General features: G+C 37.2%; 1 protein-coding gene and 1 non-coding gene across 2 annotated transcripts; both read right to left on the reverse strand.

Moving 5' to 3' along the window:
• Positions 1-10,473: 10,473 nt before the first annotated feature.
• LOC107804941 (uncharacterized) lies at positions 10,474-19,292 on the reverse strand. The gene is made up of 9 exons (XM_016628896.2): positions 18,978-19,292; positions 17,246-17,340; positions 16,707-16,786; positions 14,772-14,813; positions 14,538-14,665; positions 12,297-12,477; positions 11,648-11,826; positions 11,196-11,423; positions 10,474-11,095 (listed from the first exon to the last, which is right to left on the reverse strand). Exons 1-9 carry the CDS (start codon positions 19,148-19,150, stop codon positions 10,813-10,815), a joined length of 1,389 nt encoding a protein of 462 aa, XP_016484382.1. The 5' UTR covers positions 19,151-19,292; the 3' UTR covers positions 10,474-10,812.
• Positions 19,293-24,974: 5,682 nt separating this feature from the next.
• Positions 24,975-25,079, reverse strand: LOC142180485 (small nucleolar RNA R71). Its single transcript, XR_012709108.1, has one exon. It is a non-coding gene; the product is annotated as a small nucleolar RNA R71 (small nucleolar RNA).
• Between the last annotated feature and the right edge of the window lie 2,295 nt (positions 25,080-27,374).

The following is a 27,374-nucleotide window of genomic DNA, read 5'->3' on the forward strand; positions in this document are numbered from 1 at the left end:
AGTCTCTTCCACATTATCATTAATATCAATCTGAACCTCATCATTTGTTTGCACCACATCGTTCGGGACCTCTTCTTGTTGTACCATTTGCTTATCATTCACAAGTTGCCTTTGACTTGATGTGGGTGCATTCCCACCTCTTTAACTTCTTGTAGTAACGGCCATAGCATGCCCCGTGTTGTTCCCACCCTTTTGATTCACCACCGTGTCACTTGGTAGTACCCCCTTAGGACGGGAATTTAAGCTTGAGAGATTTGCCCCATTTGAACTTTTAAGTTGCGGATCGATGTATTGTGTGAGGCAAGTTGGGCATCGAAATCGGCATTTTTTTCCATAATTTGCTTGAACATGTTCTCAATATGCCCCATTTCACTGTTGGAAGAACTAGGACCATGGAAAAGATAAAGAGGTGGGTTGTTCGGTTATTGATACATCAGGGGCCTTTGAAAATCCGACCCCCGGTTGCCTTGAGTATTGTTCCATCCACCTTGATTGTTACCTCCCCAATTACCTTGATTATTGACATTCCAATTTCCTTGATTGTAGTTGTTATGCCAATTCCATAGATTGTTTCCACTACTCTAATTACCTTGGTTGTTAGAATTCTAATTGCCTTGATTGTTTTGAGGTCACCATTGTTGTTGATTTGGGCCATGGAAATTGTTTCGTTGCCCTTGGAAGTTGTTCACATATTGCACCTCCTCTTCTTGGTCATTGTAAGAATCACTCATTGTAAGATTCACCTCCACTCGTTGTTGCACTTGTGAACCCTTGGTTTTCAGTTTGTTCACCATCATGTTTACTCCCTCCATGGCATTGACTTGCCTAGGATTTTGCACTTGTTGAAGTTGAGCCTTTGCTAGTTGATTCATGGTGGTAGTTAATTCGGCTATGGCTTGCCCATGGTCAAGCAACTCTCTGTAGAGGTGAATCACGTTGGGACCATCTTGTGGAATATTAGCCCGGGATTGCCATGCCGATGATGTGTCTGCCATTTCATATAAAATCTCACACGCCTCTACATAAGGCGTAGTCATGAAGTTCCCACCGGCAAGTTGATTCACTACACATTGGTTAGTTATGTTGATCCCACGATAGAAAGTTTGTTGAATCATGTTCTCCGTCATATCATTGTTGGGATATTCTTTAACCATTGTTCTATATCTCTCCCATATATCGTGTAATGGTTCATTGGTCTCTTTCTTAAATGCTAGAAACTCATCCCTAAGTGTAGCATGTTCCCCGGGGAGAAGTACTTAGAAATGAATTTTTCTGTCAATTCATCCCAAGTGCAAATGGAATGGTTCGACAAACGTTCCAACCAATCTAAAGCTTTCCCCCATAGAGAGAAGGGAAAAAGTCTTCACCTCAAAGCATCCTCGAAGACATTTATTTGTTTACTCCCCCAACACGTGTCCATAAACCTCTTCAAATGTTTGTATGCATTTTGACCTGGAGCACCGGTGAAGAAGCCTCGTTGCTATAGCAAAGTGAGCATCACATTGGTTATCTGAAAGTTGCCCACCCTAATACGGGGAGAGACTATTGCACTTGCATATCCTTCATTGGGTAACACCCGGTGTAGAGCCGCTCGTGGTGGAGGTGGGGGTGGAACGGTCACATTGTCATGAGGCACTCGGCCTCTTCTATTGGCTTGAGGTTCAAGAGGAACCTCATCCACTTGATCATCCTCAATGTCCACATCCCCCAAAGCAATATTTTTCGAGCTCATTGTTTGCCATGGTTGTACCTACGATTTCTCAAACACGTTAGTAACACGGAAGGAAAAGAAGATATTCCAAAAACACACTCAAATATATAGCTAACACCGTTTTTAACTCCCCGACAACGACGCCAAAAATTGATCGCGTCCAAATGCACACCTCTAAATAAGGTATGAAACTGTCTATTGCAATTATAGTAACCCAACGAAGAGTCAAGGTCAAATCTACAGGGAGCTAGATGGGTGTTAGGGGTATATATTCTAATGCATGAAATTGAATTATCTTAATTTGCACTTCCACAAAAAGGGTTTTGTTTCTATTTGTAATTTTACACTAAAGTTTGCAGAATAAAGAAATAAGACTAGGATAGTTAATTTTAATGTTTTTCAAATTGGTAAAAGCCTAGGGTTGTGACCATTATCTAGGTGTTTGCCTAATGGGATAAAGACCTTAATGCTTGTTTTGTTGATCGGAGTGTGTTATAGCTATCAACTCTCAATTACCAACTCAATACCTCTCGGTCAGAGAGTGGTTTTGCCTAATTTGGCTTTCTCAAGACCAAATGGGTATCACACAAAACAGTTGATAAAGGCTCAAGTCGGGTTATTACTATCTCTAGGTTGAACCCTTTAATTGGGTTAATCAATCTCTTGATTGACCCAATTCCTTGTTAGCCAAGTTTTCCTAGACTAAGTCTCTCTTTCTCAAGTAGAGACTAAGTCAAATAGGCATGAACCAATATTTGCAACCATTAATTCCAGAAATTAAAGCATGAACTAGGCTAAATAACAAACATCCAATCATAATCAAGCAGTAATTTAATTACCCATAAGGTTAACAAACTAGGGTTGGGTCATAACCCTAGTAAACATCTAGCTACTCATGCTTGGGTTTGAAGAAGAAGAAGAAGAAGAAAAACTAATTAAACTCATAATGTAAGCTTAAAATAATAAAATCTATTATAAAATACACTAAAATATAGTAAACTTCCAAAAGAGGCAAAGAAAAACGGCTACAGAACTTGTTGATGTCAAAACTTAACCTAATTTCGTGAAACTCTTCTATTTATACAAGTCTGAAAATCTCGGATAAAAATGCCCCTCGGGAGGTTCTGTGGCCACACAATTCCATGTGCGGTCCGCAGATGTCTTCATATTGCAGGAACTGGATTCTACGGCCGCACAATTCTGAACTGCGGCCGCGAGGCAATATTTCTGTGGTCCGCAGATTTAGCATTGCGGCCGCAAGGCACTCTTTTGCGGTCCGCAATAGTATGATTGCGGTCGCAAGATAATCTTTTGTGGCCGCACAAATCTTGTGTGGACTGCAATTCGAGGAAACTATGGACTTAGATTTTTGTCAACTCTTTGATCTTAGATCCTAACCCAGCTTTTGCAGCCGCACAATTCATGTGCGGTCCGCAATTTGCTCAGAAGTCTGCTGAGTTTTTATTCCTTGATTGCGGCCGCAGATGGAATTCTGCAGACCGCACAATATAAGCTTTTGTGCCTTTTATTACCTTGTGTTTAGACTACTCTTTTTTGAGTCGGATTTTACCTCGGGAGTCCAACATCGAGCATTCCTGTAATTTTGCACATTTCATTAGTTTCGGGAACACAATTTCAATGCTTTTAGATTAAAACAAAAGCTAAAAGGCGCTAATAAGTAGTCAAAATTCCCACTTATCACCAGCATGATAACAAAAGGCCTCGCCATTTTCTTGGAAAATTTTCATGTGAAACCAACTTGCCAAGAACTCCTCTAAGATCACTGGATGTCCTGGCTTTTGAAGGTGGTGCACTTCCACTTTTTCCTTCTTCAAATGCTTAACTGGATTCCGTTTCCTTGGTCTTTTTACCATCATTTTTCTTGTTGATTGTTCTATTGATTCTTTTCGTAGCTCCTTTTGTGACGCCTACGATGAGTCACCAACGTCCAACCTTCATCTTTATCATCATCAGGTTGAACGACTTCAAATTTGTTGTTCTCTAGTAATTCGTCATCTTTACTTTCTTTAAAACTTCATAATTCATCTGGACTGAATGAGACAGAGGTGATAGAAACTTGGTTTGCGCTTGCTTTCTCATCTTCAAGCACGATCTTTTTTTCATGAGTCAAGTCCATAACATTGTCCTTGAAGACAAAGCACTTCTCCAAAGGGTGGCTCACGAGTCGATGGTAATTGCAGTAATTTGGGTCATTCGTTTTACCAGCTTCATTTGGCCGTTTCATCTCCGGAAGCTCAAGGATATTTAACTCGAGGAGTTATTCAAAAATTGCTGGCACATCAGAATCCAGAAATGGGTACTCCTTCTCTTGCATTTATTTTAGAGTTAACTTTTCACTTGGTTTATCTTGAAAAGAAGTGGATTTCGTACTCTGTTTCTTACTCACCTTAGTTGTGAACTTCACAAGTGATGTGTTGACATTCATAACTTCTTTGTTTTCAGACTTGGGTACAAACTTGCTCTATTTCCTAACTTCTTGCTTGTCGTTCTCTTTGCGAGGCTCATAGATAGGCAGCCTTTCGTTTCCAGCGGAGGCCATGCTTAACTCCATGTCATGGGCACGAGTCGCAAGTTCTTCAAATGTGCTAGGCTTGATACCTTGCAAGATATAGCGCAGTTCCTAATGCATGCCTTGGATGAACATCTCTATGCCAGAAGCTTCACTAAGCCTCTCTTTGCAGTTGAGGCTTGCATTCCTCCAACAATTGATAAAGTTAATAGCTGGTTCACCCTTTCGTTGACGAGTATTTGTAAGTTCTATCATACTCACAGTACGTCTCGTGTTATAAAAGTGATTAAGGAACACTTGCTCTAGTTGATCCCAGCTATCAATAGATCCAGCCTCGAGGTCTATGCACCAGTCAAAAGCATTTTCTTTTAGCGAGCGGATAAACTGCTTGACGAGGTAATCTCCATAAGTTCCAACATTGTTGCACGTCTCAACGAAGTGCTCCACATGTTGCTTTGGATTACCTTTACCATCAAACTGTTGAAACTTTGGAGGTTGATAGCCAGTCGGTATCTTCAATATATCAACCCTTGTAGTGTATAACTTTGCGTATGTAAGGGAGGACTTGGAAGTAACTTCATACTTGTTATTAATAGTTCCTTCAATGAACTCCTTCAGTTAATCGATTGGAATCATCCCTTCAGATGAGACAGGGATAGCCTTAGCGGATGCTACTTGTCTTGGGGGGTGAATCACTTTCTAGAACTTCTGGGAGCTTGCCAAGTGCATGGGTGGATTCTTCTTCCATCAAGATTCCCACCCTATCTGTTAGCTTGTCGATTCTAGCATCTTGATTTTGCATGCACTTGGTCAATCCACTGATTGCTTCCGTCAAGTTTGTCAACTGCTCCTCCATAGATGAAGTGTTTGTCACCATGGCTTGTATGATTGTTGTGGACGATGGAGAGTAGCATGGATTGTCACACAGATTGATCCTCGATTGGCTCACGCTATGCGGTATAAGTGAAGAGGATCCATCACTTGAAGCATCATCATCTTCCTTCATAACATAGTTCTTGGATCTGGAGAGGTCAAGCAGAGCAAGAGTTTTTTTAATTTTTTCAGCAACATTGCTTCCTCCTTCGGGTGCGTTTGTGGAAGATCTTGCTCCTTTTGAGTATGAAGATCCGAAAATAGGGGTTGATGCGGATGGCACTTGGAGTGCTTGTTGTCCTAAAGATCTTGCATTGCTCCTTGTAGTTGGTCCAAAGCTTCCAAAGGTAACATCGAGGATGCTTTCTACATCAGCGTAGAACCTGGAATTAGTAGCCTTAGTGAAAGTTGATCTAGGGTTGATTTTCTTTGAAGCCATTTTGATGTTCTTAAACTTTGGTGATTGAAAAGTTGAGATGAGAGGTAGAGATTGTCCCACTGGGCATGCCAGAATTTGTAGACATTAAATTTGCGTCGAGAAAATATTATCAAGACCGAAAATATTGCAACAATCGTAGTCTCTGATTTCAAATAATATGAGTGTACAATCTCTATGATTTCTCTGATTCTTCTTTCCAACAGTAAATAAATTTAAGGGCCTTTGAACTTGAGCTTGGATATATATTTGTTGCCACGAAAGACGATCTTGAATTCAACTAGCACGAACTTTGATTTGAACTCGTACTCCTTGTATGTTGACTTGTTATTCGTTCTTGAGCTTGAACTTGAACTTGATTGCTTGAAGCTTGAAACATGCGGAGAAATTTGCAGCGTTTGATCCACGAGCTCATTCTTGCTTCTTGTTATAACTTTTCTGGGTTATGAAGACCCATATTTATAGTTGTGAGAGGGAAGAGTTATGATAATAACAAACTCTTTCCGACCAATCAAATTGAAGTGTGACGAGGCCGCATTTGATTGGCCAGAACATGTCACTTGCACACGTGGCGCGGTTTCATTTGCCTTTTAATTTGGCTTGGCATGCCTTGTTATTTTGACACGTGGCACGATCCTATTAGCTCTTTCGTTTGACTTGGTGTGGCACGTCATTTGACATGTGGCACCAACTGGGCCTCTAGAAAAATGACATTTTGGGCTTAATGAAGTAGACTCATCACTTTAGCCCAATTAAATGGGCTAGCCCAGTGAATTTGGACTTATTTTTTTAATCCATATGTATTAGACTTATATAATTAATTCAATTATATTAGCCCGTAATATTTATTTGGACTACTATATTTAAAATATAGTCCAAATTATTTTGAATGTTGTTCTGATAAAACCGATATGCCTACAATGTGTATCAAGTGGTGGAGCTTTGGACTCAATAACTTGTTCGTAGTTTGTTTGAGTCATACATCGGGCTATTGTATCCTGGGGTGATAAGTCAAGAAGATTATTGTTGGACGAGTGAAGATTTTATTGTGGTGACATTTTAACTTTCATTTGTAATTGTATTCTCACCAATAATTTTAAGGAGATTCAACTTTGTTACAATTTAAAAAATTATGGACATTAAAGTAGGAGATCCAAACAGCCATTCCAGTTCAACGTCACTCCCTTTAAGAGATGGAAGGATAAAGTACTTTTCTATTTACTTAACTCAAGCGGAGGAAAGGTAAAAATATAATTACTTTACATTTTTCATGAATATGTGATTCTATTGTTTATGATTATGAATTTTCGTAACTCTAGAAATAGTGGTGATATAAGAAATGTAAGAAAAATATTCTTGCATGCAAAATTTGAATATTCTTGCATGATTGAAAGTTGATTAAACCAAAAGAGCGTGTTTAGTGCATCTATTATAAGTCTTAAAATAATTCACATATTATTATTTGCCTTTATGTTGATGATTTATTAATTTTTGGCACTAACAAGAATACTATTAGAGATATTAAAAGCATGCTTAGTAGTCATTTTGATATGGAAGATTTGGTGAGAAAAATTTTATTCTAAAAAAATACAATTATATTGATTGCAAACATATTACAATACCTTCTGATTCAAGTGTTCACTTATTGTTTATGCAAAATAACAATAATATTATAAATCAAAGAAATATGCTATCTTAATGGGAACTGAATTTGGCCCTGTGATGTCAAGCGAAAAGAAAAGATGCAAAGCCTTAGGTACTGGCGGAGAATTTTGACTAAACTCCCAAATTTTTCAGAAATTTCGGCAGCATTTCCTTTGTAACTAGGCCTATCCACCTGATAGAGAACCACCAAAACACCCTAACAACTCATCCACAACTCGATAAAGTTTAAATTTTAGGATAGTGACATTATGTATTAATATATTAAGTTTTGAATTTAATTTGTACATATTAAGTAATTTGAACTAAAATTTCTAGATTCACCGAACTCGTATCTCACTTTCTAGATCTGCCCCTGCCATGATCTGATGCCAATTTTTAACGTGACCTAATTACAATGGACACGAGGATTGGTCGAAGCAGAGAGAAGACAGTCTTCTTCATAATTGTTTATTTATTTTTTTAATTACCGAATTTGTTTCTCTTGTCTTTTCTGTCTGTCAGTAAAAGTAAAGTGAGTGGGGTACTTTACTGAGCTATCACCCGATTAACAGGACAAGTATTCAACCGATAATTCTTCTAAACTCAAGTCACTAATTAAACTTTGAGTGGGTGTATCAAATCTGATTAGACATGACCAGACCTTTTGTATCTAACTTTGAGCTAGACCCTAATTGGACAGATACATGCCGTGAGAAGGGTCCAACGTTAACGTTTGTGATTATTTGATGAAGAATTAAGTTGCGCACATGTGTCACCATCAACCAAAAGATTATTGGAACTGTTTCATGTATCTTTCTACTGCAGCAACAAAAACAACAACAACATACCCATTATTATCCTACACCGTGAGATCTGGAAAGAGTAGTGTGTATGCAAAACGTATTCCTATCTTGTGAGGATAGAGATGTTGTTTTCAATAGACTCTCGGCTTAGAAAAGCATAAGCATCACATTAATGAAAATATAAACAAAAAGGATAGTACCAAAAAATCATATAAAAGCAGAATAAAAACAACAAGACAGTAAGGTAATCAATAATGAAAGAAAATAATAGTTAGTCATAAAAATCTACTACCAACATAAAGCGAGACTGCGTGCCAATACTACTGTTATGAACACTCTAGACTACCTACTCTACTACCCTAATCCTCGATCTTCATACCTTCCTATCAAGAGTCATGTCTTCGGTCAGCTGAAGTTGCGCCATGTCTTGCCTAATCACCTTTCCCCACCTCTTCTTTGGCCTACAACTACCTCTCCGTAGGCCCTCCAATGTCAAACTCTCACGCTTTCTAACTCGGGCGTCTGTGCTCCTCCTCGTAACATGACCAAACCACCTAAGCCGCGCTTCCCGCATCTTGTCTTCAATAGGGGTCACACTCACCTTGTCACGAATAACCTTATTTCTGATCATATATAATCTGGTGTGCCCGCACATCCATCTGAACATCCTCATCTCTGCTACCTTCATCTTCTGGACATGAACGATCTTAACTGGCCAACACTCAGCTCTATACAATATCGTTGGTTTGACCACCACTCTGTAGAACTTACCCTAAAGTTTCGGCGGCCACCATAATTTCTAGTGATTTCCCAAAAAGGAATAAAGAGATTCAAACAACAAACGTTACATTTGAAGAAATTACAAAAGGTAAAAACAGGTCCACATGTAATATGTTCAAAAGATAGAGTCATAAAGTAATGGCCAGTGGGTCCAATATTTAGACAACAACGAAGAAATCTTAAAATTATCATTTTATAAAAGCCAACTACATGTAACTGTCAATAGTAAGCATGGATTTAATACCTAAAAATAATTGCAAGTAACCTGCTAACGGCACTAATTTATATACATAACTTACTGTAATTCATAAAGTACTTGCATCATGAGAGTTAATAAGAAAAGTAATAGATTGACAATATCCGTAAATTAAAGAAGCTAAGGTTAACTTCATAAAGCAGTTAATATATCTTGAAAGTAACTAGAAATATAAAGACGGTCTTTTCCTCCTATGTGCATGAGTTTTTTGTGGGTTTGGCAGAAGAAATACAAGTAGCAATGAAGAGATACCTCAGTGGCCAGAAGGAAAAAGATTGGGCAAATGAACAAGAAAATTGATCTTCCATTTCAAAGCCATTTTGTCTGTCCTAGTCTCACATCACCAGATTTGAGTGAAAGGTCCTACTTAATCCAGTGCTTATCTTCACTTGATAACGTGAGGACATAGAGAAACGGGCGCACTTAGCAAACATATCCCCCCAAAACGAAATCCACTAAGGCAACTTCCAATTATCTCTTCACTAACAAGTTTTTTTATTTTCTTTGATGTTACTTGAAAGAGAGCTTTGGAGCAACAGTATTGTTGTTTCCGTATGATATAGGTCACGGGTTCGACCCTTGGAATCAGCCACTGACACTAGTATTAGAATAGGCTGCCTACATTACACCCGTAGAAACATTAATGTCAGAATAGGCTGCCTACATTAACATTCATAGGAGTGCGGCCCTTTCTCGAATCCTGATTGAACGTGAGATGCCTAGTGTATCGGGTTGCTTTCTTAATTATTCTTTGGTGCTACCTGTTGGGGTTGGTTTAAGACTATAAGTCTAAGCCAGACAGCACTTTTGCCCCTTTTTTGTGCTTTCATTGACTATCATGGATTTTTTGTGACATGAACTGTAAATATTCATGCATGTTGCCCTAATAAATCACTTTACGAGGTTAGAACTCTGTCACATCTCCCAACTTCTTCAAGTGTATAGTAATGAAGAAGACAACTGCAAAATCCATTTTGATGGAGTAACATGCTACACCCAGCTTTATAGAATCATCTCAGTTGTCAATAAGCTAAAGCCATGATTTGACTAACAGAAAAGGAGAACATAGTGATAAATAGAAATGTTTAAGGATTCGTTGCAGTCTACATCCTACTCCTAAAGGCATCACTAGAGATGAATGCAAAGAAAGCAAAAGCAACTCGCATCAACAAGATAAGAACACTTCCACAAACAATCTCAATCAACCTTTACAGGGGAAAATGAAAGGACGAAACCAGAGTATATTCTAACAAAACCAGCATTTTGATTTGAACTTATCCTAACTAAGTTAATAAGAGAAAAAGGCACACGTGGTAGAAGTGCCATTATAGCTAAAAGGCACATGTGCATGCATGCATACAGAGATGCATTTCTAGCATAGTACTATGATTATAATGTCTCTCAGTTTTTGTGTGTATGGCAGATCACAGTATCACTATCTTTTCTTTGAGTATTGAAGTACACTAAAACTCAGCAGTTTAACTGCTGAAAAATAAAAAGTATACATTTGTACAACAATCTATAAACTACAACTGATGCTGGGATCAAAATCTCGAGTACATACATAATTTTCGTCCTCCCTTTAAAACACTGGTTGTGATATTGACCTACTGTAACCAATTGATGCAAAAAAGGCCATTTCCTTCAGCTAAAACCTGAGACAACTAACACGTCACTAGCTACTAGTTGTAAAGCCAAGCAATGGCAAACTAATTTACATTTTCCTGTATTACATGTAAGCAGCTAATTGAGAAGCAACAAAACTTGGTCTGAGGTTGATTAAAGGGCTCCTCCTCGAACCCATCGAGCTGAACCTCCCTTTGCTGCACTAGAAAGATAGTCACCAACGTTAGCTACGAATAGAGGATCCCTCTCCTCAAATGTTATTTCATCAACATTATTTCCAGACAAGTTTTTCTGATCTGTATGTTCCAGTTCTTTCGTCAAATCTTCCATTGTCTTCTTCAAAGTGGCTTTGCTCACCTTCCCAGCCTCACCCATTGAGACACCAACCATAGTAATCTTTGGAAGCAAAGGTGACGGATGTAGTTCTCTGTACTCCCTGTCAGTATTAACAATTAAAATTTTAGTTTCTTTTCCACAAAGCGAATTAATCTTAAGATGGCATGTTATTTTCATGAAACCAATAAACTGAATGGGACCTTTTATCTTGTATTATCTGCTGCTTCTGTCCTTTACTCCATGCAGGACTCAACCAACCCCCAAAAGGGAGCCGCAAATCCAGCCCTAGTTGTTTTTTATTAGAGACATCATCTGCTTCCTCGACTGCTGAACTGCTGATGCACTGTAGTTGGTTATCATTAGCCTCCAACTGAGAATTATTAACAAAACTGGAAATCCTGCATGCTCTCTGGAAAGAAGCTGCGCTCCTGCAAAATTAAAGAAAATCTTGGGATTGAGATATTGCATCAAATGTTTTTACAATCCAAATATTTGCTTGCAGCTTGGAGAATTCTAAGATACCCAGCTCTAGCTGCTGACAATGCCACATAAAATAGAAGACATATCATCAGTGTTGAAAGATTTTAAGCCATGAACCATGTGAAAAGAACACTTCTCCCTCCAAAGAAACTCTTGAAAATGGATTGCTTACCTCTTTTCAAATGAGTCAACCATGTAAGGAAACTTAGGTTGAATTCCTGTTGCTTTTCGCAACCACCTGTTCCCTAGAAGAACTTTATCGACAGCATGTAGAAGCTGAATTTCAGCAGCTTTTGATATTACACTTAAAGGTATCGCTGGTTGACCCACTTCATCGAGCACATCCTGAACCTATCAATCATTTAACCAATGGGTTAGTTATATTTTGTATTTTCCACGGCACAACTAAACAAACGAACTGCTAAAACCAATAAAAGAGTAACAAGTGGGAAAAGAGAAGAAACCAAAATTGCTGGTGTACTTTGATCATGGGCAAAAGGTGAACTGGAGAGTCCGCAATTAGAATTTTTTTAAAAAAATTAAAAAAAAGGGTGGATTGGACAGTCAAAAATTCCATCCACAAACTCTGCCATATACTTCAAAACTGCTTATCTTAAGAAAAAAATTGGTGATTGACAGCTTTCCCTATCCTCATATCCATATATAAAAAAATTCAAAACATTTTATTGTCCAACTCTCTCCGCCCTCAACCCAAAGGCAAACCACCTTAGAAAATTTATCACTATCCTTGTTTGTTAAGTAAAATCATCACTATCTGTTTTGCCCCTAACACATACTTTCGAGCCTGACCAGTTTAGTACCTCAGGAGGCTCCCACATACTATCTCCCATCTCTTCAATTACTTCGGAAGCCAAACTATCATCAAAAACATCCCTTCGGCGTTGCATATGTCTTGTTTGAATCAGCGAATGGAAATGTTGGTCAACAGATTCTTCAAGAATGTTATCTAACATGTTTTTGTCAAAGAAGTAAGGAGTATACCTGATAAGAAGATGAAGATGAACAAATACATATAAGATAACAGGGAGAAAAAGAAAGAAAAGTAAAGACTGAAGCAGACACAAATAGATTTTCAGAATAGTCAGTTGATACGGCAGTATGGGCAAAAGGTGAACTGGAGAGTCCGCAATTAGAATTTAAATAAAAAAATTAAAAAAGGGTGGATTGGACAGTCGAAAATTCCATCCACAAACTCTGCCATATACTTCAAAACTGCTTATCTTAAAACTGTTTCATTCACATTTCAGTTAGTCTGAAAATCTACAGAAATAATTGATGAAAAAGATGGTTTAATTTTGATAACGAAAGAGGATGGTTTATCTAAGAGTTTTTACACCTAAGATCAGTCAATCACCTCATCCTTGAAAGTGCGTTGAATTGATACTCTGCCATTGTTTACAAACGACTAGACAAAAGCGGTTAAACCGGCCCTTATCTACTTCGAGTTAGTTTATGGAACATCATTATACTTAACACTAAATTGAATATCTTGTATTAGACTCTACAATCTTCCATATTGGTCAATTCTTTTGATAAGAGATCAGATATTCCTATATTCTTATGAGGATATAGTCCCGATTAAGTTAATCGTTCTAAGTTAATCTGGGTTATAACTCATGCTCCTCCGATTCTCAGCATTCATTCCTGCTGGATCACAAAAGGTTACAAATTCAGATCCCCTGTTTGACACCTGGACTTTCGTCTTTCATTTCCGGCCTTTCTTTACAAAAGGGCTAAGGAAAGCACCTACATTTATAGGAATTTCATGATATACAAATTACCAAATAAGAGAATGAGTTCTTAGATATCAATAGCTCCCCCAATAAATTAGAATCCTTCTCTTCTCCTTTCCTTTAGGAAATAAGAGAGATGATGTAAGTTTTTGCTGAATATGATCATATTAAATGGTTTCATGAGGAACATTCAACCAAAGCATCTAGTGATGCTGTTATCTGCAGAAGTAGGACTCCTGAAAAGGAGAATAATTCTAAAAAGTGAACACCATGCAAATATCGTGTTTAGTCATAAAGCTGGCCAATATTTAGGTTTCCTTTTAATGACGATTTCTTCTATCTCATATTAATAAATAATCTCTCATTTTTAGGTTTCTCCCAAAATAAACTCCACCATCCCCAAAGGAAAGCTTTAGAGAAAGTTTTGCACAATAAAGGGAAACATGTAGAATCCACCTTTTATCTGTTCATTTTTCTTCAAAAGTCAAAAAGACACCATATGACGCCACATCTTCCATAAAGGATATTGAATAATTCACACATTAAAAGATAAGTCCAATAATACTGCTTACCAGTAAATAGCACAATACTTCTTCATGAATTTCCGATATTTGAACATAGAATATCATAACAACGAATAGGAGTGAAACGGCGATAGCTCCTATACGAATTACCAGTGAGATTATACCACCTACCCTTACCCTCCATTCATTTTAATAACCACACATATTAAATTGAATATTCGAGGTAGAGGGAGGCCAAAGAAGTATTGGGGAGAGGTGATTAGGTAGAACATGAAGCTTCTTCAGCTTACTGAGGACATAACCTAAGATAGGAAGTTATGGAGATCGGGAATTAGGGTGGAAGGTTAGTAGGTGACAGAGCTTTCTATTCGTCCTTACTTGGTAGTTTTAGTATTACTCTTATCTAGTCTTATTCTTGGTTGTCTATATCTATCTGATGTGCTTCTGCTTCGCTTATGTTACTATCTCTGTTACTATCTTAATGTTGTTACTACTTTTTCCATGTCTTTTCATTACTTTATTTCCTTTGCTTTGTTGCTGCGACTATGTTGAGCCGGGGGTCTATTGGAAACAGTCTCTCTACCTGTACAAGGTAGGGGTAAGATTTGCGTACACACTACCCTCCCCAGACCTCACTTGTAGTATTCCACTGGGTTTGTTGTTGTTGTTGATTTGGGCCAGAAAGAGTATGTTATATTGAAGTTTTCACAAAGCAAAGATGGGGAGTATTGAGCTACTTCACTGATCAGAAACAAATGAAAATGCATAAAGCAGATAAATATACCATTTTATACCATCTGTAGTTGCTATAGCAATATCTAAGTTCTGAGCACTGAAAACAGGAACACCGTCCACCTTTTTCCTTCCACCAGATTGTGGCATAGCCTTAAGCAACTTGTTGGCTTCCTTGACCTGAATGTGCACCAAATATTTATAGAGATTTTAAGCTGACTAATAAATAAATAACTTTACCAGCTGATTTCCAGAATCAAATCAATATCTCAAAACAGGATCAAACCTGTTTCTCATTGGGAACAAATTGGAACAAGTGTGGTTTTTCCTGCACAAAATTAATATGGTGTTAAAATTGTTTCTCAAGATGAAAACATCATGAAGTTTCTGGTAAGAAGTGACAACAGAACCCCAGAACCTGGTAAATGTACTATCAATAGTTTTCAGGTGGAAGGGAATCCTTAACTCTAAGAGGTATCACTTTCCTCAAAAGTCAAAACTGTCTTAACCAGTCACAACTTGCAAGTTCACATCTCTCTTTCTACACAACCCACAAACTACTCTGCCATGATGAAAACTTCACTAATCTGGATATTGTAGGAGATGGGTTGGTCCTGTTTCCTCATCCTAACTCGGTGGAAAAAAAAATCCTACATCTTTAGGAATCAAATTTGATCAAATAATGGGGTAAATCTGGAAAGCAGTCCATATTTATATTTTGTTCCTAAAATATTGTTCCTTCATACATAGATGATATCTTTTTTTTGAAATGGACATAGTTGATATCTTATCGCTTAACATACATGTTTTTGACCGAAAAAAATTCAAATTCCTCATCTTTAACCACTTAAGCTTTTAAATGAGTTTTCACACAGTTCAACTTGGTATTAAAGCAGGCAGAAATCCAGCATTTGACCATCATTATTGCATATCAATAAAATACGTCTCCGTGCTTGGTTCAAGAAAGTATCACACGTGAGGGGTGTGTTGCAGACCTATAATATAGAAATAAAATGTTCCCTTTTTAATAGTTTAAGCTACAATTCAATAATACAAAAAAAACATATTTAAGTTAAACCAAAATATACATAGAACTAAGAACTTATATATAACTTATTTGGGTTGTTTGGAGAGAAAGAAATAGGAGAGCTTTTGATGGGGACCATGGGGTAGGGTTGAAGTTTGTACAATTTAGGAGTAGCCTCTTATCCTTTGTTTCTTTTTGGTGCACCCATGAAGTTCCTTTATGTATAGAAGATTGATGCACTCATGAAGTTCCTTTATGTATGCGGGAGTTCTTTTTTGCCCACTCAACTAAATAAAGTTAATTATCTTATCAACAACAACAACAACAACCCAGTGTAATCCCACAAGTGGGGTCTGGGGAGGGTAGGATGTACGCAGTCTTACCCCTACCCTGGAAGGGCAGAGAAACTGTTTCTTATCAAAAAGAATATTTATAAATACCAACGCATATAAAACTATACTTAGTTTGATACCGTAATCCCTATATAATATGTCGTCATGCAAGTTCTAGAAGAAAAAAAACCGGACGAATGAATTTGCCAAGTAAGAGATGATAAATCCTAAACGATATTCAATTAGTTTGATTAAAAGCAAAGTAGGTTAACTAAATCTACATCATTCCCAAACTAGCCATAAAGCAGGACTAGATCCAATTTGTTCCTAGTCTTAGATTTCCCAAACAAAATTGGGATGCTTCTCTCCAGCTCCTTGTTCAAGATTAGTATGTTTCTTCTACAAGTTCTCGTCGTTGACTCAACCTATTTTTCCTAACTATGAGCTCGTGATAAAGAGTCCATCTTCCTTAATTCCTACATATAACACCCACCCACCCTACCCCACCCCACAAAACCAAACCCCCCACACAAAACCAAAACTCCTTTCTCTTTGTTTTTTATCTTTATTTTCATTTAAATGCAGTTTGATGATAAATATCTGCTTTCTTTGTGGTTTGACATTTGCTGGCCTGTGCTGTAAAATTATCTCATCATCAGATATTGATTGAGATATGATCAGAAACATAAAAGTTGAAAAAAATCCTATTAGAATAGGGCAGTCAAGTAAGCACCAACTATCCATTCAACCAGTCCGTGCACCTTTTAGTACAAACAGGGGGCAATTAAACTCTCTAAAGTTGTCGACTCCGATTTCAAAACAGAAGAAGACATCATATTCACAGTTTTCACCAAGAAAGTACCTTAAAATGCTCATATGCTAAATCAAGACGGCATGCACCCACCACTCCACTAGGAATATTCAGCTTTTTAACATAAGAAACTGGAACAACAAAAAATCCAGCATGTGAGAGATCTATAAAACCCTATCAAGCAAGATATAAGGGACTTCCCCATCAAGGAGTCATTCAGTTTGAGGGAAAAAATAAATGAAAGGACTCCAGTTACGTAAACTTATTCAGATCCCTTTTTCTATAAACAAAAGAAAGAGTTCTAGTTACAAGAATCAAGGTTTAAAATGATATTTTCCGTGTGAACATGAATCATTAGTGCATTGTCACTCAACAGTCCAACCAACAATAACAAAAGAAAAAAGGGAAGTGAGGGAGGGTGTAGGCTAAGGTCCCAAAATTCAAAGATCCCAATGTTAATAGTAATTGATCTCTTATTACTTTATTGGAAAAAACATAGTAATGGGTCTCTAATTCTCTATCCATTTCCTGGGAGAGTGATGGCATCATATAATTAACAGAAACAAATATCTAAGTGGTTCAAATAAGACCTGCATCACCGAGATCCATGAAGAATCGGAATACAGGACCATTCCTTTCGCTCTTAGTAACTGCTGCAAACATTTTCTTAAGCCATTCAGGTGTCCTGGATATCACAAAATTGATCTTATGAATGACACGGAATACTCAAAAACTTTTCGAACTACTGACTAGTATGAAAAGATATGATGAAGATAAGATAGTAATTTAAAAAATCACATACTTCATGTAAATATTATAAATATACTGGCTAGTGGCAAGCTAAGGAATTTGCTTGCCAATGACAACCATTCCATTAAAGCTTCAGCACACACCAAATAAGATATGTTTTCCAGCTGCACATTTGGGTCTTAGGATCAAAGAGCAAAAGTAGCTTACTCAACAGTCAAACCAGAACTGAAAGATCAAAATGAGCAAAAGTAGTTTACTCAACCTAAAACTGAAAGATCAAAAACAAAGATAAGACACCTCTTCCTTCATGTTTTTATATTTATCTTTCATGGAGCAGCATATTGGAGAGAAAACCCGTAATAGTTTCTAAGGCACAGCTGCAGATCAAAGGGGAATTGCCATACAGGATTATCAACGAAACATATGTGATAATACTAAAAACCCTATCAATCATTAGACTCCTAGTTTTATGCAAGATGCTTGCAAAAGCAAAAGAGAAACTATTTTACTTTTTATAAGGCTGTAATTTACACATAAAATAAAAAATTTTAAACATGTAACTTTGTACTTCCTGGTGAAATTTTTCCTAAGATATTTCACTGGTGTGTATTTAATTGCTATTTTTTCCACTAAACATGTTTTAAATTGAGATGGTAAACATTCTTCCTCTCTTGATGACGAACATAAACTGATACTAGGAACCTATTCGGAGAAAATCTAGTAAGGAGAGGCACGGACAAGCAACAATGGCTTTTCAGCCTTACTAGTTCTTACCCATAATCTTGGCGACATCTATGAAATGCAATAGTTTTGTGGCCTTTCAGTGCTATGAGGGATGCTACTTTCATTCCTCTACACTCGATTATGCTATGAGTAATTTAAAGTTTACTGGGCAAGCAAAGTAGAGTTTGTGTATATAACTCCACTAGTTTTCCTAATCCTTTTGAAGTCGTAGCTGCTTTACTGACTAGCAATGCCCCTATTATTCAGTCATTTCCTCAATAATAAATAGTAAAGGAAAAAAAAAATCTAGACTTATTTATGCAATCTTCCAGACCACTGAAGAATTCGGAACTCAACCTAGTGACTTCTTCTGAATAAGCTGATTATTGAGCTTCAACGAATGTACGCTCATACTAGAGCTTCTAAAGCTTTATTCTTATTTCACTACGCTCATACATCTGTTTCATTTTGTTTTCCGTGTCCTTTCTGATTGCTAGCATTCAATATGTCACACTTATGCTGTTTGCAGTATACAATTTTGCTTTAAAAACAGTAATTAGCTACCTCCTATCTGGCCATACTGGATTACATCACTAAAACTGTCCAAATTTAAACATGTTACATGCTTCAAGTATTTAGTACTCCCACAATTAATCATGCCACCTAATACTAAAACTTTCTCAGTTCCTACTTGTGCCAAAAGAGTGCAATAGCAGCAAATGAGTCAACAGAAGAAAAAAAACCACAATTTGTCTGTATCCATATCAATTTTAATAGCTAAACATAACCTGACATGCTAAGTAGAAGGAGAGCTCCATTGAAATAGGAAAAGAGAATATAAAAGATTACCTTTTAGAGAGAAAGGGTATGTCAAAGTGAGTAGAAACAGCCATTAGACCGGTCCCAGAAAGGTCACACATACTGAAAACCTGACCAACAAACGCTGGCCCGCCCTTTCCGGTGGAGTTGAGGCCAGAGATTCTCACCGTTGAGGGAAAACCCGACCCGGAATCCGAACGCATGTTGTTGACAGCCGAAGACTCTATGTTTGTTCCCCTTAATACGATGACGAATTCGACAAAAGGAGAGAAGGGAGAAGATTAGATGAAGCGATGAGGTTCGTTACTAGCGCAGATGGATGTAGGGGGAGGACATTTTGTGAAATTTGGGTGTGCGCTAAATACCAGAAATCCAGATAATTTCATTTGGATATTAAAATATGCATATCATATTCCATATTTAAAAAATAAGTATCGAAATATCGAATATTGTATCAAAATTCTTAATTACATATTGTTATATAAATAATAATTTTAATTAATTTGATATAAGTTAATAAAAAGACTTGGAATACTAAATTTAATGATTAAATTATATAAAAGACTTAGAATATAATTATATTTTATTATTAAAAGTTGAGATTTCTTTTTTGGTTAGTTACATGAATAGCTTGTTGATACAATTGAAAAGGTTGCCTGTCGTAGTTTGAAATATGCCCTTTATGTGATAAGCGACTAACGAAGAAGGAATTACTTTTGTTTTCTTTGGATATTTTTGTGTGTGTATGTAAGGTGTTAATTTGATATAATGGACATATTTTTTTAAAGTGCGTTTAATTCAAATATGTGAATTTAGATAGTTGGTAACCACTGCCATCTTAAGTAGTAGTTGTTTATGATATTGTGAAATGAAGTTTCTAAGTTTTCTAATATTTAACTCTTTCGTTTAGCATTTCTTTTTGCAACATAAATCTTTAATACATGTAAGTCAAGACCAAAAAGTATAGTTATCGTATCGCATTATCGAAATCAAACTTAAAAATATCGAACCAAATAAAATTAATTAGGAATGACAATAGTACAATATTATTAAAAAGTAAAAATCGAAACTATTGAATCAAAACTTTTAAATCGTACTGTATCATACTATGAACACCTCTATTTCTAATTGTGTTGGATGGTCAAGGACAAATTAGTCTTTTAACTCAATAAAGAGGCAGTTCACCACAGGGAGGAAATATGAAAGGAGATGCGGAAAAATTGAGGTCCCTTTGGGGGCACCCAATAGAAAAAAGAGATAATAGCACTTCTGGTCCTTAAGTTATTGGTAAAATCTGATTGTAATTCTTCAGGATATTAATTGAGCACATTTCATTTAATTAATTGAAATGTGCACTTTTGATCCTTTTGTTTGTGAATATTCACAAATTCATCTTAGTTATTAAATATTTCACCACTTACTTATTCATGTGTTATGTCAAGTTTGTATTGTTACTTTATATTCTACAATAATATAGTTCCAAGAATTCCCAATGTAACATATTTCTCATATAAAAGGACCAAAAATATATATTGTATTTATTCATCACTCTTGAATAGGATACATGTTACAAGACCAAACTGATATTTGTTTCCATGTTTCCTTTGCACTTAAAAGGTCTTTCTTTTGGGGGAGAATCCAACTTTCTTCGTAACAATATTTATGCACGGTAATATATTATTTTACTCGTTAATTTAAATCTCACCCATCAACTATATTATTTTGTTCATTATGAATGCGACTTGATCGATCTTGCAATATCGTATCAAGCTGGTAAAATGCATGTTCCCTAAATAACCATAATTAGATATGTTCATATAAGTACATGGAAGGACGTATTAGTTCTACTTAATTACTACATTTCATAGGGTTTCTATGAAAAAAGCATTATCTCAAGAGATTAGTTGTCGTATGTGAGAGAGCTAGCAAAACGAAAATGAATGTATAACATGTTTTTTTTTTACATATATGACTCTCATTTAAGCATACTTTGAGGGCCTTAAGCAAGCAAAAGTTGATCATTGCTATAAAGTCAGACCTCTATAATAATTGTTTACCCGTAAAATTGTACAGTTGAATTTATACGTGATTTCTAGACAAGTAAATTAATTCGATCCTGAAATAACAAGATAATTGACGAAATGACAGAAATAAAGACTCTAGTAGTGAAGCCTCCGGGCGCAACAGTAATAAGAACAAGAACAGAAAATAAGAAGGTAAAATTGATTAGAGCTTTGAGTAGATTGTAATATTAGTTTGCCAGAAAATTCGTGTCCTTACAATGATAACATAGCTCACTATTTATAACTGCATCTAGGAAAGGAGGTCCTAGGATCGTGCCCTTCTTTAATGTCAATTATGAGGGCCATTGATGAAGATGTGACGGTGAGCATAAATGCCAAACTCCTTGTAACGGGCAACGTACTTAATGTTGTGGAATATTCTCCATTAAATGCTACTTGGCGAAGAGTATTTATTGCATCCTTATGAGCGTTATTCTTTCCTATGACAGATGGGACTGTTACCTTCGATTTTGGCTATCCCCGGTCTTAGGTTTTACGTGTCCCTCTTTTGGGCGACCACGTAGCATAACATACTTTACCCTATACATATAGTCCATCTGCTTTCTAGTGACATAATTTTGTGTCACCGAAAAGTTGGTAGAAATACTCTTTTGGCGGGAATTACTATGATCCCCTCTGAAGGCTTCTGACGGTTGATTAGACGCACGTCTCTCCGCATTTAATGCCCCGAACATGCGTCATCTCACGATTCAGCATAACTTTTACCGATTATCGAGGTAGTGATGGTCATGAATTTAGCCGCTAAAACTTTTACTTATACACATCAACCTTCTCCCCTTATATATCATAATTTTCCAAGTTTTCTAAAAGATTTCTTATTGTTAATAAACCTTTATTTAACTCCCTTCAAACAAAAAAACTTTCCTTTCATCCAAATGGCTTCTTCTTAAAAGAACGTTAGCTTTTCAAAGGGCAAGAACAAAGCCGAGGATGCTGCTCCTCCAACGGTGGATTCCATCATTCCTAGAAGTCTTGTTACAACAAAAGACTTCGAAGAGAAATTCCCTTTGGCTCTCCCTCGCACATGGGTTGTTGGCAGATATCCTTCTTCCATCCGTTCTTCCAGTATTCCTGTTGTGAAGGAAGACTGCCATTTCCATGATTTGGATATTGTTGCTCCTGAACTATCGAATCGAGTGACCCTTCCCAATGAGGGTTTTACATATTTTTACATGTATCCATTTACTTTAGGTGTGTTCTCTTTGAGTGGAGAGCTTGACTCCGTTATTGCAGAGTTCTGCATCCGCTATCAGGTATGTTTAGCACAAGTAAGTCCTTTTGTGTGGAGGACAATTGACTATCTTCGACGCTTGTGCCAAGAGACGTGAGAGGAGCTATCTTAAGCTCATGTGATGAATCTTTATTCCCCCAAAATCTTCCGCGAGGGAATGATAAATTTCAGCAAACGTGGCCACCATGCTCTGTTATCTAGCATGGATGATGATAACGACCGTGGGTAGATGGAACATTTTGTTGCAGTTGCCACCAACAACATCATTCCGACAACGACTTCATCCTTTTCGAAAGCATGGAACCGCACTCGTAAGCTCCTTGTTTAATATTTCTTTTATTAGGTATTCTTCTATACCCGTATTGATCCTCCATCTTTCGCATGTTTCAACAACTCGATGGGTCCCACCGAAGGTTGAAGGCTTGGACCAGTGGGTCCAGAAGATCTTGGATGCCACTACGCCTGAAACCCGCACGTGGAAAGAACTGGCCCTTAAATACGAGTGGAAGGCCAAAAACCATGGTAACTCAGACTCACCTTGTATCAATATTTTATGTGAAGAAATTGATTGACCCCTTCTATCTTTTCTCTGAAATCAGGTCTACCCATGGGCTCTATGATGGTAGGATATAATCTCGTATTGTAGTCGCTTATTGCACTCTAATTTGTTACATTTTAATTGAGCTTGAGCTTTAATCGCTAGTGTCCTGCACTAATTGTGTATTTTATGCCTTGTAGGAGAATTTCGAACAATCTAAATGTTATGGAGCTAATTTGAGCTATTTGGAGCTTTGAAATCTGAGTAAAAGCCCAAGGGATTAAGTCGGGATTGCGTTCAGGGGTCGAATACCACGTCTGGATGTCAAAATCAAAGTAAAAAGCCGGACTCTGAGAAAAGTATACACCCGCGGCGCGTGGGGCAGCGCGTGGGGCGGCGCGCCGCGCCTGTACATTATCCGGCTTCCCGATAGATTTTAACTCTCTAAACCTTCCCACTAACGTCCTGCGTGGCGCGTCGCCCCATGCGGCGCGCCTATGTAATTTTTACAAAGTACTTTCCTATTTCGCGCAAGATAAGGTATTTTCATCTGTGGACGACCCTACTTGGTATATAAGACCTAAGGAGGCTAGAGAAAAGGTGGAGAAGCGAAAGAACAAGGGATTCATCATTTAATCCTCACTCAAGATAAAAGTTTGGATCGTTTTATATTTTTCTTTATATTTGTGATGAATTATTCTATATCTATGGAGTAGTTCTCTTTAGGGATTGATGAATTTGGTGTATTGATATTTGTTTATGGATATTGACTTTAGTTTTTATGCATTGAATCGTTTTGGGTGTTTTAATTATTGCATATATATTCACATGTTCATGTAATCGAGAGAGGCATAACTTGTGATATCTTTGCATTATCTTGTGGGTTAAGTTCATTAATTCTTCTTAGTAATCAAAAGAGGCTAGTTGAATTATTGATTAAACCTAGTTAGGATGATAATCAGAAGAGGTTCTCCTAAAGACCAATCCACTACGAATTCTTGCATATCTTCACCGAGCTTAAATTGGTTCATATTGTGAGGTTGAGACTTAATCGAGAGAGGAGTTTTTACAAAACGTTTGAACTAATAATTGAGTGAATTCGAGAGAATCACTTGACATTAGAAGTGAATTAACTAGAGTTAAATTCCAGACATTTATCCTGCACCTATCCAATCAACCCCTATTTTCTCTCATTGATATCTTCTTTGCTTACGTTTGTTGCAATTGTCATAGTCAATTAGCTCTAGATTCTTAGTTAGTTTTAGTTTTAATCACATAATTCTCAATTATTGATCATCTTGGATAGAAACCAAGCTATAAACTATGAAAATATTGTTTAACTCCAATCCATGTAGATACGATATTATATTATACTATATTCGACTAGCGAGCATATTTAACTCCAAGCTATATTATTTTATTTTCCCTTTTTTACATTTGGTGTTCTTTGATTGTGCGCAGGCTACAGGTTAGATTGGTGCATAACTTGATCGTCTGGGAAGGAAGTGCTACCATACGAACCAGAAATCGAGAAACAACTACGACAGTTGAGGAAGGAAAGAAATCTCTCGGGGGATATAGAGAAGGTTGGGAAATCCTCAACCAAAGAAATTATGGCTAGAGATGATGATAATGTTTATTTGGCTGCAAGAGAGGCAGTCCAACAACGATAAAAAGTTGCACGAGATGCGGAGGAAGATGCTCTTTGAAATGCACAACTTGTCTATGAAGAGGAGAGGGCTCGGAGAATTGTTCAGAATCGACCCTTGGTTGCAGAACAATTTGGAAATATACCTCCCGAGGCGGGGAGACCACTTGGTGATTATGCTAGACCGGTCTACAACTAAGGATTGTCAAGTATTAGACCACCTCCAGTTGCAGTGAACAATTTCGAATAGAAGTAAGGGTTGCTCCAAACTTTTCAAAATTGTTGGGTCTTCATAGGGAAGCCAAACGAAGATCCAAATACACATCTGATGGACTTCGAGGAGATTATGAACACCTTCTAATACAATGGTGTTTCACAAGATACAGCTTACTTAAGGGCATTCCCATTTACACTCAAAGATGATGCAAAGCAGTGGCTTAGAAGCTTGCCCCAGGGATCAGTTAGAACATGGGAGGAGATGACCAGAAAATTCCTTGATAAATATTTCTCCTCAGCAAAGATGGGCAAATTTAGAAGAGAAATTCATAACTTCTGCCAGAAAGACTGAAATTGTGTTTGAAGCATGGGAGAGGTTCAAGGAATTAGTTCGAAAGTGTCAACATAGCGGAATTGAACTCTGGATGTAACTCCAGGATTTTTGGGATGGTTTGACACCAGCCACACGTAGAACATTGAGTAATGCAGCTGGAGGCCCTTTGATGAAAAAGACACCATAGGAGATAGTCACTATTCTCGATGAATTGTCTGAAGATGCAAATTAGTGGCCCTCTGAAAGTGCTGAAAGAAGAAGGGCGAATGGTGTTCACCAGGTTGATTCTAACACATCTGTGCAGGTACAGCTTGATGCCATGGCGAAAGAGATAAGGAAGTTGACCTTAGCTTCAATACAAAGTGAGAATAACACAGTTGTGATATATGTGGAAGAGGGCACCCTACTCATGAGTGTCAGGCCTCAACTGAGGAAGTAAATGTTGTGGGGAATTATAACTTCAATGCAATGGGTCTGAAGTACCCCGGGTTTTCATGGAGTTCACCTGGGGGTACTGCAAATGCATAGAAAAAAATAACTCTATATTCCAGGGACAAGGAGCTCCAGGCTTCCAAAATCAATAAAGGCATCAGTTTCAACCTCAACAATCCAATCAACCTGGGATAGAAGATCTGATGAAGTCCTTTATTGTCAAGACAGATGAGAGGTTAGATGCTCATGGTACAACTATCAAAGAACTTGGCACAGGGCTGCGAAACTTGAAGAAGCAAGTGGGACAAATTGCCACCATATTGTCTGAAAGGATCCTAGGTACTTTGCCAACCGATACTGAAAGAAACCACAAGAAAACGGTAAATATTATAACTCTAAGAAGTGGACAAGTAGTGAAAGAGCCCACCCCTATCCAAAGAGAGGTGGTACCTAAAAAATAAAGTGGGGAGCAACTAAAAACTGAAGTTGATAAGAAGAATAAAGGCAAGAAGGGAACTGAGAAAAAGAAGAAGGAGGAGAATTAAAGAGGGATGAATCTTAAGAGAGCAAGCACATGCCTGCTTTACCTTTTCCCCAAAAGATTTATAGAGAGAAGTTGGACAAGCAATTTGAGAGATTTCTAAATATGCTGAGACGGGTTAATGTAAACTTGCCATTCACAGAAGTACTTTCACAAATGACAGCTTATGCTAAGTTTTTGAAGGAAATCCTGACAAAGAAGAGAAAAATCGAGGAGACATCAGTAGCCAAGCTCATAGAGCATTGTAGTGCTATCTTGCAAAACAAACTCCCACAAAAGTGTGAAGATCTAAGGAGTTTTATTATACCTTGCTCTTTAGGCACTATTAGTTTTGATAAGTCTTTATGTGATTTTGGTGCCTCAGTTAATTTAATGCCTTTGTCTATTTATAGGAAGCTAGAGAATGAGATTGGAGAGATAAGGTCTGCACCAATATATTTGTAGTTGGAATACCAAACAACTATAATACCCTAGGGGATAGTGGACGATGTCTTAGTTCGGGTAGATAATTCGTATTTTCAGTAGACTTTATAGTGGTGAAGATGGAGGAGAACAAGGAGATACCCCTAATCTTAGGAAGACCATTCTTAGCAACAGATAGAGCAATTTAAGATATACATGATAGAAAGCTCATGCTTAATGTGGGTGAAGAGACGGTGACTTTCAAGATGAATGTAGAAACGGGGGTGAGAAAAGAGAAGACAGCTACAAGTGTTGAGTGGAAGGTGAAGGGTTCAAAAGAGAAGTCTGCAGTGAAAGAAAAGTGTGGGGTGTACCCCTAGAAGGCCGAGAAGAAGTTGTCTGCATGGATGTGTGCATTGGTTCGGGACATGCCACAACTTAAAGTGTGGGGTAGTGAAAATTGTATGTTGTATGTATCTGTGTTAGTAATTTAGTTTTGTTGTTTTAGTAGTAAGAGATAGAAAAATGAGAAAAAAAACATAAAACTTTAAAATTTTCGACTTTTCCAGGCGATGGGTATCATTCGACGGGTTTTTTGAGGGATTAAAGTCGAAAGAAAAGGACAAAAAAGATTTCCTTTTGTTAGGTAGTGTAATAATTCCCCCTTGGTTTTTCTTTGTGCCACGGTTCTTTTTCAAGGGTTTTGTTTGAACCGAGAGTAGTTAGTTTTTGATTTTTTAGAATAGTAGGAAACCTTGTGTATGATTTAAATTGGAAGCAATGTCTCTTGAATTTATTATGCCTTGAAAATAGTGAGTGTTTTAGTTGTGACGCTTAGGCTCAATTTTTTACTCTTGTATAAGTACCTTAAATTATATGATCTTAACTTTGCTTAACTGCTTTGACTAGAGTGTCTTGATGAGTTCGATCATGAGTGAATCATGTGTATGTGAGGTTTTGGTGTGTTTTATGCATTGCATTTGCTGTCTAGAACTTGCCAT

The sequence above is a fragment of the Nicotiana tabacum genome, chromosome 4 (assembly GCF_000715075.1).
Source record: "Nicotiana tabacum cultivar K326 chromosome 4, ASM71507v2, whole genome shotgun sequence".
Lineage (NCBI taxonomy): Eukaryota > Viridiplantae > Streptophyta > Magnoliopsida > Solanales > Solanaceae > Nicotiana > Nicotiana tabacum.

What these genes read in the sequence shown, in the direction of transcription:
- LOC107804941 (XM_016628896.2), bottom strand. Translation starts at nt 19,150, where the DNA reads ATGCGTTCGGATTCCGGGTCGGGTTTTCCCTCAACGGTGAGAATCTCT. An exon ending in ATACCCTTTCTCTCTAAAAG is followed by an intron (nt 17,341 to 18,977) that starts GTAATCTTTTAT and finishes TGTGATATCCAG; the next exon opens with GACACCTGAATGGCTTAAGA. An exon ending in GTTGACTCATTTGAAAAGAG is followed by an intron (nt 11,424 to 11,647) that starts GTAAGCAATCCA and finishes TTAATTTTGCAG; the next exon opens with GAGCGCAGCTTCTTTCCAGA.